The sequence below is a fragment of the Mustela putorius genome, unplaced genomic scaffold (genome assembly GCF_011764305.1).
Source record: "Mustela putorius furo isolate JIRA1106 unplaced genomic scaffold, ASM1176430v1.1 tig00004007_pilon_pilon_pilon, whole genome shotgun sequence".
Lineage (NCBI taxonomy): Eukaryota > Metazoa > Chordata > Mammalia > Carnivora > Mustelidae > Mustela > Mustela putorius.
The window spans coordinates 1,166,741-1,184,198 of record NW_025422145.1 but is presented as its reverse complement, the minus strand read 5'-3'; the positions used below and the strand labels follow the sequence as shown (position 1 = coordinate 1,184,198).

The following is a 17,458-nucleotide window of genomic DNA, read 5'->3' as shown; positions in this document are numbered from 1 at the left end:
AGTTAAGCATCTGCCTTTGGCTCGGGTCGTGATCCCAGGGTCCCAGGATCGAGCCCTGAGTCGGGCTCCCTGTTGAGCAAGGAGCCTGCTTCTCCCTCTCCCTCTGCCTACCGCTCCCCCTACTTGGATTCTTTCTCTCTCTGTCAAATAAATTTTTAAAATCTTAAAAAATTTTTAGATTTTTAAAGAAATTTTTAGAAATTGAATTTTTAGAAATTAAAAAAGAAATTTTTAGAAATTAAAAAATTTTTAGAATTTTTTAAATCTTAAAAAAAAAAAAAGAATCAGACACCAAATGAGCTACCCAGATAGCCCTAGAATTACTTTAACCCTCAAAATGAATCACTATGCAGAAAAGCTTCTTGTCACCTTGATATAGAATACCTGTCATTTACTGTGCCTTTACTAAGGGCCAGGTCCTCTGCTACCCATTTCACTATGTTAACTGTATTGCCTTCTTCTCACAACCCTATGAGGTATTTGCCATTCTTACCTCATTTTCCAGGTGAGGAAACTGAGGCACAGGGAGGACACATTCTATGTATAAGTAGTGGAGACAGGGTTCACGCACATGCTTCTAATTCAGTGCTCTTCTCTCTCCCCAGTAATCACTTTCTTTATCAAAGTGCAAGTGATTTTGTAAATAATACTATTAATCAGCAATGGTTATTGGGTTTTTATGGCAGGCATTGGGCTAAGTGCTTTAGCTGCAGGATCTTTTTTTTTTTTTTTTTTTAAGATTTTATTTATTTCTTTGACAGGGAGTGAGAGAAGGAACACAAGCAGAGGGAGTGGGAGAGGGGAAGCAGGCTTCCCACACCCGATGTGGGGCTTGATCCCAGGACCCTGAGATCATGACCCGAGCCAAAGGCAGATGCTTAATCTTACTAGACCTGCTCAATAACCCTCTTAAAGAATCACAATTTTGGAGCCTCCAGGTGGCTTCCAACTCTTGGTTTTAGCTCAGGTCATGAGATCATGAAATTTTAATTAGGAATTTTAATTTCTAAAAATTCTCAAGGTCCTGAGATCAAGCCCTGTGGCAGACTCCGGCTCAGCACAGAGCCCGTTCGGGATTCTCGTCCTCTCCCTCTGCCCCTCCCCTGTTCACATGTGCATGCTTTCTCTCTCTCTCTCGCTCCCTAAATAAATACATAAAATCTTTAAAAAAAAATCACTATTATGATGCCCATTCTAAAAATGGGAGAGAGAGAGGGGAGAGAGAGCACACAAGGAGGGAGGGGGCAGAGGGAGAGGAGAGGTTCTGTAACTTATCAAGTGTAGCAGGCGAGCTTGCTACACTTGCTAAGTTAATGTTATCAGGTTCACAATAATGTTTTGCATTATTGCCTTCTCCACGGGCCTGCACGGAAAATACTTGCAAGGGTCCGGGCGGTTCTTACTCACCAGATGATCATGAAGAACGGCACTGCGAAGGCTTCCGATGTGACGCCATAGACCAGGGACTGCAGAGAGCTGGGAAAGGTGCTCACTGTCTTGGGGACCACCTCCCACGTGGTGTTGAAGTTGGTGAACGGCCCACAGGCTTTCGAGGAAGGGATGCTGCCAAGACATAGACCCAGGGGCTCAGGGCGAGGCACCGAGCACAGGCTGAGCATCTGTCCTCTCACACCCACAGGCTTGTTACCAGTGACCCGAGAGGAACTGCCTGGTCTTACGGGCCGAATGGAATATTCTGGTCAAAAACGCTGACGCTGAAACTTCATCTAGTCTCTAGACTGACTTTCAGGTCACAGGAAATTTAGCACAGAAGAGTAAGTTAAATGGCACTGTGAGGTAACAATGTGATTTTATTCACCGATCTCTTAATTTGGAGGTGAGGAAACTGTTGTGGACTCTGCAAAGAATCAAAGATTCTGTTAAATGAATTAATTTTTTTAAAAATATGCTCCACACCCAACATGGGGCTAGAACTCACGACCCTGAGATCAAGAGTCATATGCTCCACCAACGGAGCCAGCCAGGCGCCCTTCAAGAATCCAAGATTAGGGACGCCTGGGTGGCTCAGTTGGTTAAGCAGCTGCCTTCGGCTCAGGTCCTGATCCCAGCGTCCTGGGATCGAGTCCCACATCGGGCTCCTTGCTTGGCAGGGAGCCTGCTTCTCCCTCTGCCTCTGCCTGCCACTCTGTCTGCCTGTGCTTGCTCTCGCTTCTCTCTCTATGACAAATAAATAAAATAAAAAATCTTTAAAAAAAAAAAAAAAAAAGAATCCAAGATTAAAAGAGCCAGCTTGGCTGGCTTGGTCAGATGAGAATACAACCCATGATTTCAGTCAGGGTCAGGAGTCCGAGCCCCACACTGCATATAGAGATTACTTAAAATAAAATTAAAGGAGAGTAAGGAGACATAGCAATTAAAAGCAATGGGTAGGGGCGCCTGGGTGGCTCAGTGGGTTAAGCCTCTGCCTTTGGCTCAGGTCATGATCTCGGGGTCCTGGGATCAAGCCCCACATTGGGCTCTCTGCTCAGCGGGGAGCTGCTTCCCCCTCTCTCTCTGCCTACTTGTGATCTCTCTCTCTCTCTGTCGAATAAATAAATAAAATCTTAAAAAAAAAAAAAAGCAATGGGTAAAACATGAAAGATCCTCATTTTAAAAACAAGGCCATAAAAGACTATCTGGGGACAAATGGAGAAATTTGAAAATGGCAGAAATATTATTATTAATTACATCGAATAATGTTATTGCAGATGCGTGGGAAGGAGGATGCTTATTTTTAGAAGCTGCACGCTCAAGTATTTAGCTCCAATTTTCTGTGCACCCCCAGATCTCAAGATGGGGGTGGCTGAGCTTATTATTGAGGTATGCCGTGGTGTCCATAACAATCTCAAATGGGTCATGACAGCCATAAAAGTAGGTGCAGAGAGAGAGAGAAAACAAATGCAGCGAAATCAAAATGTTAACAACTGGGACATCTAGTTGGAGGGTATAGGAGTCTTCACTGTTGCTATTTTTTCAAATTTTTCAAAATAAAAAGCAAGGAAAAATCAAAATTACAATGGAAAAATTTTGTCATTAAGACCTACAAAGGGGCACCTGGGTGGCTCAGTGGGTTAAAGCCTCTGCCTTCGGCTCAGGTCATGATCCCGGGGTCCTGGGGTGAAGCCCCGCGTCAGGCTCTCTGCTCAGTGGGGAACCTGCTTCCTCCCCTTTCCTCTCTCTGCCTGCCTCTCTGCCTACTTGTGGTCTGTCAAATAAATAAAATCTTAAAAAAAAAAAAAAAGATTAAGAAAAAAAGACCTACAAAGAAAAAAAAAAGACCTACAAAAAACTCCCTATATTCACATCACAAAGATCCGTGTGTATGATTTTCCATTGCAGCCCAACTTTATGGGTTAAAAAACACTCTGGGAAGGGGCGCCTGGGTGGCTCAGTGGGTTAAGCCGCTGCCTTCAGCTCAGGTCATGATCTCGGGGTCCTGGGATTGAGCCCCACATCGGGCTCTCTGCTCAGTAGGGAGCCTGCTTCCCTCTCTCTCTCTCTGTCTACTTGTGATCTCTACCTGTCAAATAAATAAATAAAATCTTAAAAAAAAAAAAAACACCACTCTGGGAAGCAATCTAACTATTCCTTAAGGAAATGGATGAACAATTTATGATCTATTCATAAAACAGAATGCTAAAAAAAAAACACTGAAAGAGACACAGAGATCTGAAAAGACTGGTTCCCAGGCAGAAACTAAGTAGTTGGGAAATAGGACTGGAAAATGAATTCCCATCATATACTCTTATACTTTTTGAATTTTGTGTCATGTGAATGTATGTATTATATAAAAAAAGTCAAAGTTAAAAAACATTTTAAAACAATGAGAGTTCTATATATGTTGGTATGGAAAAGGGCACAATATAAAATTAAGTGGAAAAAAAAAGCAGTCAATCAGAGTTACAGCATTATTCCATATGTGTCTTTTAAAAATAAATACATTGTTCATATGAATTTCTGGAAGTATCAATAAAATATTAATAGTGGTTACTTTGGCAGAATAGGACCAAGAAGGAATGATGAGGGGCACTTTTTTTCTCTTTAATTTATACTCTTTTGTACTGTTTGACTTTTTATATAACATCTATTATTATAACAAGAAACAATAAAAATATATATACTCAAACTGGTTAAAAAACAAAATCTGACAGATTCAAAGTTTAAGAATTTCAATTTAAAGATGAAGAAATGAAATTGCATGAGAATAAATCAGAGAGATTGGTAAACTATAACCCATGGGCCAAATCTGAACCATCATCTGTTTTTTATAAATAAAGCTTTATTGGAACACAGTCATGCCCATTAGTTTGTATACTGTCTGTGGCTGCTTTCATAATGTCACAAGACAGTTAAACAGTTGCTACTGACACTATATGGCCCACAAAGCCTAAACATTTAGGCTTGCCCTTTACAGAAAATGTTTAATGGCCTTTGATATAAATGGCTATACTCCTAGGAAGTAGGGTCACTGGAGTTTGAAACCCCAATTTTTGATCCTTAGTCTTAAGCATTTCTACTCTTACCGAATTCCACACTACACTCTATATTCCTTGTGGCATGTCTGAATCATCTCTATGCTCCTAGTACCTAGCACATGCTTGTCACACTGAAGACACTCCAGGTCTTCTTATTTTTGTAACCAGAAACAAACGAGATTAGAAGAGAGGTCCCAGGCAAAGAGAGTAGGGCAGGACAGACCTGCTGGTACTCTCTAAAACAAGGGCAATAGTGTAAGCCCAGCTTCTGGAAGTGGACCAGGACATTCCAGCATCCAGAGAGGGATTCCAAAACAAAGGTGGGCCTGGCCAAACCAGGAGTGACTTACCGACTTCTGTAGATGGAACCTCATGAGGAAAGTCAGTAAAGAATTCAAGGGATCCTTGAACAGAGAAGAGGGATGTGCCAAGAAGCAAACAAATGTTCTAGAAAACAAAGTCATATTTACCGTGCCATGCTGATTGTCAGAGGTATTATGGCCAAACACAACCCGATCAACAACACCAACAAGAAGAAGAAATTAGAATTGGAGGCTCTGAACTGCCTGGGGGAGGGTCGGCAGGTATAAAGAAGACTCATCTAAAGGGAGAGAAGGAAAGAGAAAAAAAAGTAAGAGTCTAGCTTCCTTGAAGATCAACGAGCCCATTCATGCATTCTAGTGGGAATGTAAACGGGTAGGACTTTTCCAGAGGGTAGTCAGCAATCTAGATCAAAATGAAACATGATTCATCCAGACCCTTGACCCTGGAGAAATTCATCCCAATGAGAAAACAGAATAAAGGGGCCAAAATACATGGATATGGATGTTTACTGCTGCAGGTGCTCATGTGTGGGGGTAACTGGAAGCAACCAAAATAGCGATTAACAGGGGCTGCTTGAAGGTTCAAGTAGTGTACAGTGAGATACTGGGGAACGCTTCGAGAGGGTGAGAGAGCTCTACGTCCTGGATGGCACTGTGAAATGTGCCCTATGATCTCATTTACGTTTTTTGTTTTTGTTTTTGTTTTAAATTTGACAGAGAGATAGATCACAGGTAGACAGAGAGGCAGGCAGGGGCGGGGTGGGGGGAAGCTGGCTCCCCGCCAAGCAGGGAGCCGTTGCGGGGCTCAATCCCAGGACTCTGGGATCATGACCTGATCATGATCAGGCAGAGGCTTTAACCCACTGAACCACCCAGGCACCCCCTCATTTACGTTTTTTAAAAAGTATTCTTCATAGGATTTTAAATATGCATTAAATGGATCTATGCTAACAAGACCAAGAGAGATTTTGTTTGATTTTTTATAAGCATATTTATTCTTCCTCTGTATTAAAAACCAATATTTCCAGGGTGCTTGGGTGGCTTAGTCAGTGAAGCAGCTGTTTTTGGCTCAGGTCATGATCTTGGGGTCCTGGGATCCAGCCCCATGTTGGGCTCTCTGCTCAGCAGGGAGTCTGCTTCTTCCTCTGCCCCTCCTCCTGCTCTGTCACTCTCTCTCTCTCTCATGCTCTTTCTCTCTCTCAAATGAATAAATAACATCTTTTAAAACAAGCAAATTTTTTTTAAATAAAAACAAATTTTAATAAAAGCAAATTTTCTACCAAGGTGAAAAAGACTTGTGGAAACATCAAGTGGAAAGGAGTGATGGGTACATTTATAGGCATACAATTTTTCCTTAATATTTTTAGAGACTACGTTACTGGGAGGGGGCCTCAAGCTGCTCTTACCTCAGCAGTAGCCAGAAAATCTTGTGAGCTGGACAGCAATAAGCGCCAGGGACCCCTGGTGTCCTATTCAGGGGTGGCTGGCTGGTCTGGCCTGTGGTGTCACAATTCAGCCCAGTGCCCATGACCTACTCTATTACCCCCACATGTCTTTACTAAGCCACACACCAGAAAAGCACTGGGTGACCAATATTTTCAGGGAAAGGAAAAAGTTCTAAGTTTTCTGACATCTATCTCTCCTTTGGTGCTTTCAACCAACTCAAGTTTCCACATGAAAGCACCAGAACATTCTTCAAAGGCCAAAACATCTGGGTTGGAAATACAGCCCAATTCAAGGTGCTGCTTACCTAAGGATTAAATAGCTTAGGCCCTCGAGTGAAGTAAATCTGGAGTCACTTGTAAGCTGTGTGACCTGGGGCTACTTACTTAACCTCTCTGAACTTCAGCTTTCTGATTTGTAAAATCAAAAGATGAGTGTAAGCATTCCATGATGACCTGTGTAAAGTGTTCAGCAGAGTGGGGGCACATGGTATTCTTACAACTGTTATTACTGTCATTATTTATTTTTTTTAAAAGATTTTATTTATTTATTTGACAGAGAGATCACAAGTAGGCAGAGAGGCAGGCAGAGAGAGAGAGAGGAGGAAGCAGGCTCCCTGCTGAGCAGAGAGCCCGATGCGGAACTCGATCCCAGGACGCTGAGATCATGACCTGAGCCGAAGGCAGCGGCTTAACCCACTGAGCCACCCAGGCGCCCTGTCATTATTATTAATGCTATTATTATTACCTCCATTTCTGAATCCTTAGGGCTTGGCATAATAGGTAATAAGCAAGCGTGGGGCCTGTTAACAGAGGGCAACTCCAGAAGAAGGGTTGGAAGTTACTGTATACATGTCTGTATATAGTTTATAAAGGTTTTTTTTTTTTTAAGATTTATTTATTTGTTTTGAGAGAGAGCGCCTGGGGTGTGCGGGCAGGGGCAGAAGGAGAGACAGAGAGAATCTTAAGTAGACTATACTGAGTCTGGAGCCCGATGCAGGGCTCGATCTCATGACCCTGAGATCAGGACCTGAGCCGAAACCAATGCTCAATTGACTATGCCACCCAGGCACGCCTGTCTATAATTTAATAGTGAGCATATATTGCCTCAGTAATAATAATAACAACAGCTCAGTTAATAAGCCCAGATCAATTAGTCATTCACAGAGCACTCTACCCAATAAGCACTTAGTTCAGCCACAATGCTCGGGCCTGTGAGCCATTTGAGGAGCGACACAAATACTTGAGACCTGAAAATAAATACATCGGCCCCAACATCCAAATGGAAAATGATAAAACTTAATTTAATAGATGTTTTGTGAAACATCACCAAAATATGCCACTGCCCACTGGATGGCTCAATTGTGGCTCCCCTCTTAGACAGTTACTTACAAAAACAACATTTAAATCATAGGGGCAAAAAAAAAGGCTTAACAAAACTCTCAAAATTATAAAGATGTGGAAATCCATCCCAAGTCTTTTTTCCACAATAAAAGTACACACCAAATAAGGGATGTAATTTTGATAAGTCTGATGGGATGTGTGTGGGGGGGCTGTAGACACACAACTTGCTGAATGCCTTGGAAGATCAAGAATAGTCCAGAATAGGAGCTCCCCCACCCCCCCCCTCCTTACCTCTTTCACATAAAAGATGATAATGAACTTCAAGGTTGCAATGGCAGGGAGAAGCGGTGAGAAAAAAGCTCCAATCCAGCAAATGGTCTGCCCATAGACGATCCCCAGGACATTATCGGGAATGGCGAATTCCTGTTGTCCCCAGCACTGAATCAGCTTCCAAGAAGAACAGTAGGTCACCAGGAGCCTGGACACGAATGGGACAATATGTCACCTGGACTGCCAGTGCCTGCCACGACCACAGAACCACATCTACCCTATCAAGGCTGTTTCTACACACATTTCTCATGCCTTATAATTTGTCAGGGTAGCCCCTCCTGATGGGCATTTAGGTTGTCTCCAGTGTCTTTGCTGACATGTGGCACTCTACAGTGAGCGACTGTGTGTGTGTTAATCTCAGGTCCCTGGTCCTAGGGGGCCAGATGAGTTAGACAAGGTTCGTTTGCCTCATTGGGAATGTGGGGGAATTTTAACCCAATGTACTTCACCAGGTTGTGGTGACAACGGATGACACAGGCAGTCGCTATGCTCATTTGCCACTCAGCCCAAACAGTAACGAGCATTCACACAGAAAATGGCTTATGAGAACCCTACCACCTAGCTTGCCACTTCTCGGAATCCTACCTTCTCTCCCTCTGCCCCTCCTGTCACCACCCCCCAACTCTCTCTCTCTCTCTCAAAAAATAAAAAAATAAAGAAAAATAGAGTCTCCTGGGTGGCACAGTCAGCACGAAGCTTAAATAACTTGCCCAATCACATGACCAGCAAGTGGCAGTGCTGGGGCATGAACCTGGAGGGTCTCCCCTGACAGTAGCTGTGCTGATGGCCAGAAGCCATCTCCATGGGAAGCAGAGCCTTTCAAGGGGGCACCTAATGGACTATGGGGTCAATGGCCTAAAGGCAACTGTAAGTCTTAGGATGGTTGTCAGTGATTTCTGTGAACTGAAGAGCAGCTGTGATGGGAGCCTCCACTGGGGATATGAAAAGGACTGGAAGGGGTAGGCGGAAATCAGAAGGGTACCCCTCATACTTACTTTCTGGGAAAATCCACAAAAAGCGTCACAGCCAAGATGATGATGAGGTCAAAGATCATCAGCTTGTACATTTCCTGCCCAACCTGGGTCTCCCAGCACTGAAACCAAAGAGATCAAGAGAAAATGAGGCCCAACGTGGGGCAGAGAAAGCCAGGTTCTCACACTCCTTCCAATAGCCCTGTCCACCCTCAGATTCTGCTGCCTCTGGAGGCCATCCGCTGACGCTCCTCCGAGATACAGCACACACTCTGGTGTTCAAGCTACAGAAGGGCCTGCTGTGTGAGACTCGGCTACACAGCAGGAAAGCAGATCAGGTGGGATTCAAACCCATAGCTTTGAGGGCTGTTCTCTTGACTTTGAGCCTGTCATACACCTCCCCCCCTGCCAATTACCGCCCCCTGCAGGACGCCCCCATCCCTGCAGGCTCACCGGGTAGAGTTTCTGGTTGTAGCCACACAGCTCACAGGAGTAGTTATCACAGGATGTAATCTTGGAGCCCAGGGTGAACACCAGCACACAGATGGTAGCCAGCCGCATAAAGACACACCTGCGGGGGGGGGGGGGTAGGGGAAGAGGCCTCAGGGCAGGCTGGCTACCTGGAACTAAGGCTAGAGAGCAGAAAACCTTCAAACCAAACCCACAAATAATCAGTTTCTGTTTGGGATTCTGAGAACATTCTAGAAATGGATAGCAGCGCTGGTGGCACAGCATGGGGAATGTACTTAATGCCACAGGACTGTACACTTACAAATGTCTAGGGGCACCTGGGTGGTTTAGTCAGTTAAGTAAGTGTCTGACTGTTGATTTATGATCTCAGGGTCCTGGGATCAAGTCCCATATCACGCTCCGTGCTCAGCATGGAGTCTGCTTGAGATTCTCTCTCTTTCTCCCTCTGCCCCTCCCCCGCTTGTGCATGCACTATAAATAAATAAATAAATTTGAATTTTTTTTAATTTTTAATTTTAATTTTAATTTTTTAAAGATTTTATTTATTTGAGAGAGAAGAGGTGAGAGGGAGCAATAGAGCAAAGCAGGGGGAACAGCAGGCTGCGGGAGAGGGAGAAGCAAGCTCCCTGTTGAGCAAGGTGCCCGATGCAGGGCTGGATCCCAGGAGTGGGATCATGAGCTGAGTGGAAGGCAGACACTCAGCACCCTAAATATTTTTTTTTTTACTGTCTACAATGGGGGCACCTGGGTGGCACATTCAGAGGAGCATGTAGTCTCAAGGTTGTGAGTTCTAGTTGCATACTGGGTGAGGAGATTACATAAAAACAAAATCTTTTTTAAAAAATGTCTAAAATGAAGGGGCACCTGGTGGCTCAGTGGTTTAGGCCTCTGCCTTTGGCTCAGGTTGTGGTCTTGGGGTCCTGGGGTCGAGCCCCACGTCGGGCTCCCTGTGGGAGCCAGCTCTCTCAACAGGGAGGCAGCTTCCCCCCTGCCCAAACCCGGCCTGCCTCTCTGCCTACTTGTGTGATCTCTGTCTGTCAAATAAATAAACAAAATCTAAAAAGCAAAAAAAAATGATAAAAAGATGGAAAATAAATAAATAAAAAATGTCTAAAATGGTAAATTTTATGTTATATACGTATTTTGCTACAATTTTTTTTAAACGGTAAGGGAAAAAACAATGAGCAAGCTGGGAATTCCTGAACCCATGATGTTATAGCCACACTACAGAACATGATGCATTGCTGAAGGGAACTAATGGAATCTTTTAAGTATGAGCTTTGAGTGACGTCTGATATACTGAGAAGGGGAAAAAGCATGTTACGGAGTGTCACTTATATATGATCTCGTTTCTCAAAGAACATAAAATGGGCGAGTAAACACCAGGAACCCCACAGATGAGGGCTCTCTTGGGAAGCAGGATTCGAGACAGGAGGGCAGAGTGAGCTAACCTTTTTGAAAGATGATTTTCTATTGTTTGGCTTATAAAAAAAAAAAGAAATATGAAAAAGTGGGGGGAAAAGCAAAGCCATACATCTGCTCATTCTTCTCATTATGTAGCATGCCACCTGACAGCCTATTCCTCCTACTGGAATTCAAGGAACCAGCACCACTCAGGAGGGGCCCATAACTAAAGATGGAATCGAATAAAAAGTCAGAATCTACACTGTAGTTTATAGCAACTGTGGGCAACAGAATGCAGAACACAAAGAAACAATGAATTAAATCCACACAAGGGGACATGCTACAGGACAAATGTTCATTTCTTCCACAAATCCATGGCCTAATGAAAGGGGTAGGGGTTCTTAAAAGAGTAAAGGGGGCTTAAGAGACATATCCACCAAACGTAGCATGTGGCCTTTGTCTGGATCCTGCTTTGAACCAACTAATCCTGGAAAGTCCTTTGCAACTTCATTGGGAACTGACTTAATTTTATGAGGTGTGATGATAGTCTGTTAAGGGGGGATAAAGGTGAAAAAAGATTTGCTTAAAATAATCCAGCTAAAGTTGGGGGCGGGGACAGATGAAACAAGATCCGCAAATGGTTGGTAATGATCAAAACTAAGTGATGGAAGTTCTATTTTTAATTTCTTGAGGAATCTCCACACTGTTCTCCAAAGAGGCTGCACCAACCTGCATTCCCACCAACAGCGTAAGAGGGTTCCCCTTTCTCCACATCCCCTCCAACACCTGCAATGCACTCCTGGGTATCTACCCCAAAGATACAGATGTAGTAAAAAGAAGGGCCATCTGTACCCCAATGTTTATAGCAGCAATGGCCACGGTCACCAAACTGTGGAAAGAACCAAGATGCCCTTCAACGGATGAATGGATAAGGAAGATGTGGTCCATATACACTATGGAGTATGATGCCTCCCTCAGAAAGGATGAATACCCAACTTTTGTAGCAACATGGACGGGACTGGAAGAGATGATGCTGAGTGAAATCAAGTCAAGCAGAGAGAGTCAATTATCATATGGTTTCACTTATTTGTGGAGCATAAGAAATATCATGGAGGACAAGGGAAGTTAGAGAGGAGAAGGGAGTTGGGGGAAATTGGAAGGGGAGGTGAATCATGAAAGACTATGGACTCTGAAAAACAATCTGAGGGGTTTGAAGTGGTGGGGGGGTGGGAGGTTGGGGTACCAGGTGGTGGGTATTATAGAGGGCACGGATTGCATGGAGCACTGGGTGTGGTGAAAAAATAATGAATACTGTTATGCTGAAAATAAATAAATTTAATTAAAAAAATAAAGAAAGAAGCTCTACTACAATAAAAAAAAAAAAAAAAAAACTAAGTGATGGGCATACGGAGGCTTATTATACCTTCCGTTTCTGTTTGGAATTTTCCAAAATAAAGTTTTTAAAAAAATACAAATGCCATCTGAAGCATGAAACACTCTATTTCACACAGTCCCCAGCTGGTCCTCTAAACTTACTTGTGTTAGCTCCCTAGACCCTGCTTTACAGCTGTCTTTTCTTTTTCTTTTTTTCTTTTTTGAAAGATTTTATTTATTTATTCATTTGTTTGACACAGAGAGAGAGAAAGAGAGAGAGAGAGAAGGAACACAAGCAGGGGGAATGGGAGAGAGAGAAGCAGGCTTCCTACTGAGCAGGGAGCCCAACACGGGGCTCGATCCCAGGACACCGGGATCATGACCTGAGCTGAAGGCAGACACTTAACAACTGAGCCACCCAGGTGCCCCTCTTTTTTTCTCTTTAAGAAACTGAGTGTTTATTTCGAATGAGAAGAGACTGTCCAACAAATTATAAGCAGTCAGCTACCGTACACCCAGTCAGTGACCTGGCAACACTTTCTCGGCCCTTACTAACCCAGCAGATGCTGCAGGTTCCTGGTCAATGCACTTGTAAGTCTCCTCCCCTCTCCTCCCAAGGCCCATGCACGGGGGCTAGCGAGGTGGGAGCATGGGGAGTTGATGCCTCCGGGAGCCGGCCACCCTTATGAAGTACAGGACAGACACCTTGGTGGGTAGGAACTCACTATATAGATATAATGTATATCCCACCCAAACACCCAGTTTCCTGGTAGGGCCGAGCCCCGGCTGCCAACAGCCCCCATAAGATACGTTTTATCAGCTGCCTTCCCTTTGCTGTCTCATTTCCTCATTTCCCTGCTGGTATACTGTCATTCCTAACATCTTCTGAGCAATCCCAGGGCCCCACCTTACGCCCTCAGCTGTCGATGTGCTAATACGTGATATAATACCACTGAGTACATGCTTAAGTCAAAGAGATTTCACTGCATGGGCAAACTCTGATTCATTCATGTGGGCTGTCTGAAGGTTGTCGAGCATTCTTGGGTCAGCAGGAAAAGGGGCCGCAAGTGATTAACAAGGTCTGCCATGGGCAAGTGGTGACCTGCTTGGCATGTCTAGGCATTACCTAAGGATTGTCAGCCGGATCTCAAAGCCTGGAGAATAATCCTCATAGTGGATGATCTTGGCAAAGATCATTGGGGTGATAAAATTGGCCAGCGTGATCACAATAGAAGGCAGGTACAATATCAAAAGGTTCTCTCCAAAAACCATCTTGTCAATTTCCTATGAAGATAACAAAGGGAAGTTGTATCACATACGAAATGACCTTGAAAGAACTAACTACACGGACATCAAGTCATCATGCTATACATTTTATGTTATATGTCAACTATGTCAATAGAACCAGAAGAGAAAAAAAGAACTCTGCTATATATATTTAAATAACAAACAAAACATATATGTCATTCAGCATGATCCCTAAACACGAGCCATTTTCTGGGGTCCTTGGGTCACTCAGTGGCTTAAGTGTCTGACTCTTGATTTTGGCTCAAGGAATGATCTCAAGGTCATGAGATCAAGCCCCATGTCTGGCTACGCACTGAGCATGGAGCCTGCTTGGGAGTCTCTCTCTCTCTCTTTTTTCCTTTATCCCTCTCTCTCTCTGTTAAAAAAAAAAAAAAAAAAAGGAGGGGGGGCCCGAGTGGCTCAGGTTGCGCCTCTGCCTTTGGCTCAGGTCATGATCTCAGGGTCCTGGGATGGAGGCCCGCATCAGGCTCTCTGCTCAGTGGGGAACCTGCTTCCCCCTATCTCTCTGCCCACTTGTGATCTCTCTCTCTCTCTGTCAAATAAATAAATAAAATATTTTAAAAAATTAAAAATTAAGGGGCGCCTGGGTGGCTCAATGGGTTAAGGCCTCTGCCTTCGGCTCAGGTCATGATCCCAGAGTCCTGGGATCAAACCTCACATCGGGCTCTCTGCTCTGTAGGGAGCCTGCTTCCTCCTCTCTCTCTGCCTGCCTCTCTGCCTACTTGTAATCTCTGTCTGTCAAATAAATAAATAAAATATTTTTTAAAAAAATTAAAAATTAAATATAAATAAAAATAAACACAAGTCATTTCCCTTTTTGGATGTTCAAATAGAGGAATCATGCTCTAGTATCAGAGAAAGAAAAATTAGCTCTATTGAATGAGTTAAGGTCAAGTATTAAAAAAAAATTCATACAGTCTATATTAATGGGTAATCTAAAGTATTTTCAAGGCCATAGTTGTTATTGATTTGGACTAGCCATTCTCTCCTTTCAGAGTACTAGACTATTTGGCCACATTCACAGCTATCTGGGGAAAAAACTATTATTTCCTGGCCTCTCTCAGAGTGAGTTACAGCTATCTGACTAAATTCTGGCCAAAGGGATGTTAGTAGACATTTTGAGTGCAAGCACTTAAAAGGTCTTGCCCTTGAAGAACAGGGTATACCTTCCCATCCTTCCCATTGGCTAGAATGTGGACATGCTTAACTATCTCGTACCACACAGAAGAGGGCATCCCCTAAGGATGGCAGAGCCACAAGATGGAAGGAACCTGGGTCCCTCCTCCAATGATTGATTTCATTAATCAAAGCCACCAGACCAACGTGGATTTTTAAAACCACTACTGTTTTAGGTAAACTGGGGCCACAGGTAATCAGTAATGGAGTTGAGGAGTAAATGTAGGTAGGCAAACCTGAATTTGAGTATTGTGGATTCTAGGAGGAATTCCAAACACTCTCGTTGGATGGTCTTATATTTTTATTAAAAGTAGAAATTGGGGGGCGCCTGGGTGGCTCAGTGGGTTAAGCCTCTGCCTTCGGCTCAGGTCATGATCTCAAGGTCCTGGGATTGAGCCCCACATCAGGCTCTCTGCTCAGCAGGAAGCCAAGCCTGCTTCCCCTTCTCTCTCTGCCCATCTCTCTGCCCACTTGTGATCTCTCTCTCTGTCAAATAAATAAATAAAATCTTAAAAATAAAAAAGTGGAAATTGGGGGCTACTGGATGGCTCAGTGGGTTAAAGGATGTGCCTTCGGCTCAGGTTGTGATCCTAGGGTGTGGAATCAAGCCCTTCCTCGGGTGCTCTGCTCATCAAAGGGCCTGCTTCTAACCCCCTTCCCCCTGCTCATGCTCTCTCTCTCGCTCGCTATCTCTCTCTCTCAAATAAATAAATAAAATCTTAAAAAAAAAAAAAGTAGAAATTTGGTTACCTCTGATTTTTAGTTCTCTGTCTGAACAGTCGAACTTAGATCCTTACATATAAAACAGAAATGATGATGGTCTCTACGTCAGAGGCTGTTAACACACTTGACACACCTAATGTCCAACCAGGGTAACGGTTAAACTGACTTTCACAGAGTACTCACTTTTTTCATGTGCTCTTGTGAGAATATTGTCGCTCTATAGATTGCGTAAAAGCATGCGGCTAAAACGGCTAGAACGATACAGTTCAAAAACAGTCTCAGAGAGTAAATCCGTATGGTCTCTTCTGATGTCCTTTCTGCTATCTTCTGCCGAATTCTTTCTTCCTCGAGATCTGCCTGAGGGCCAAAGAAAACTCATCTGTGAGCACGAGGGGAAGGGATACTCAGGGGTAGAACCTGGAATTCATCATCATGGTCCATCCATCCATCTTAACCCTTCAAGGGTTAAGAAGAGGGCATACCTCTTCTTAAAGGGTTAAGACCTTCTTTAAATGTTCATGTCTGCCCAGATATCTTCCCAGACCAAGCCCAACCAGCTTTCATGTTTACTAAGGCCTAAGTCAAGGTAGAATCTCCTATCTATGACTTGCAGTTAGAGGCACCTGGGTGGCTCGGTTGAGCATCTACCTTTGATTCAGGTCAGGATCTCAGGATCCTGAGATCTAGCCTCATGTAGGGCTTCCTGCTCAGCAGGGAGCCTGCCTCTCCCTCTCCCTCTGCCTCTGCCCCCACTCATGCTCCTTTCCAATAAATAAAATCTTAAAAAATATAAATAAATAAAAAGATTGCACTTAGACTTCACAGTAACTGTGAACACATACGCAAAACCTATTCCTGGCACTACTTAACTCTAGTATGTGTCATTCCTTTGAACAAATCACACATTTGGGACGCCTGGGTGGCTCAGTTGGTTAAGCAGCTGCCTTCAGCTCAGGTCATGATCCCAGCGTCCTGGGATCGAGTCCCACATCGGGCTCCTTGCTCCACAGGGAGCCTGCTTCTCCCTCTGACTCTGCCTTCCACTCCGTCTGCCTGTGCTCGCTCTCACTCTCTCTCTCTTACAAATAAATAAATAAAATCTTAAAAAAAAAAAAATCACACATTTGATTTGATTCCTTCCATCTCCCTTTATTAAGCTTTTGTTATGATCATCCCCTCCTTCTATTTTTTGGTGGGTTTGTCCAAGATACTGTTTGCTCCTCTTTCTCCCCTTAAGAATCTGGAAATTCTCTTGTATTTTTCGTATGCTCCCCACTCCACCTTGTCTAGTTCTGTTTCTCCTGGTGTAAGGGATGCATGATAGGTTCTCATCAGGTGGAAAAATAGCACTAGAAGGTGGTGGGGAAGGAGGGCAAACACCACCCCCTTCCACCCACCTTCAGTGAAGGTGATCAAACCCCGGAGGTGGTTCTTCATGGAAAGTTCTGGAAGATGACACAAGGGCAGCTTGCTAAGCACTAAAGAGAGCTTGGCCTTCACCCAGGTTCTTCCACCCACCTTCAGTGAAGGTGATCAAACCCAGGAGGTGGTTCTCCATGGAAAGTTCTGGAAGATGACACAAGGGCAGCTTGCTAAGCACTAAAGAGAGCTTGGCCTTCACCCAGGTTCTCTGCCAGGTGCAACCCCCATAGCTTTCCCAGGCGTGACTTCACTGGCAAGGAACCAGCTGAGAGAAAACCCAGCAGCACTCACTCGGAGCTCATACCGCAGGCTACTGTGCTTCAGGTCCGCCATGCTGCGGTTGGTGATGCAGAAGTCCCAGCCGGCAAAGATCTTGTTGCAGTAACTCTGGAAGTGCTCCTCACTCCGGATCAGGTTGATTTTGAATCCTTCCACCGACCTGACCCCAAAACACGATGACCCTTCTTAGAAGAACAACAGTGAAACACGGACCTGTGGATTGGCTTTGCTGACAACATAAAGTTACGCATGGCTGTTTTCCACTCATTTTCACAGGGACAAGTTTTGGACCATGCCACGTACATGGGGCAGCTAACCAGGTAGCTCATTGTGAAAAAGAATCTCATCTATCCAAGGGCTTCTCTCATAGTTGGAATAAAATCCAAACTCTTGACCACAGCCTAGAGATCCTGCAC

General features: G+C 44.1%; 1 protein-coding gene across 5 annotated transcripts in view; it reads right to left on the bottom strand.

Moving 5' to 3' along the window:
* The window catches only part of TMC7 (transmembrane channel like 7), a 54,805-nt gene that overhangs the window by 5,230 nt on the left and 32,117 nt on the right, over positions 1-17,458 (bottom strand). For 3 of the 5 annotated variants that reach the window (XM_045072120.1, XM_045072119.1, XM_045072123.1), the window contains 8 exons: positions 17,055-17,202; positions 15,525-15,698; positions 13,261-13,418; positions 9,339-9,456; positions 8,910-9,007; positions 7,876-8,062; positions 4,946-5,076; positions 1,408-1,563 (listed from right to left, as the gene is read on the bottom strand). In XM_045072120.1, the coding sequence (XP_044928055.1) occupies positions 1,408-1,563; positions 4,946-5,076; positions 7,876-8,062; positions 8,910-9,007; positions 9,339-9,456; positions 13,261-13,418; positions 15,525-15,698; positions 17,055-17,202 (1,170 nt within the window). The remainder of the gene's footprint in view (positions 1-1,407; positions 1,564-4,945; positions 5,077-7,875; positions 8,063-8,909; positions 9,008-9,338; positions 9,457-13,260; positions 13,419-15,524; positions 15,699-17,054; positions 17,203-17,458) is intronic. The other 2 variants (XM_045072122.1, XM_045072121.1) reach the window with 1 other exon arrangement.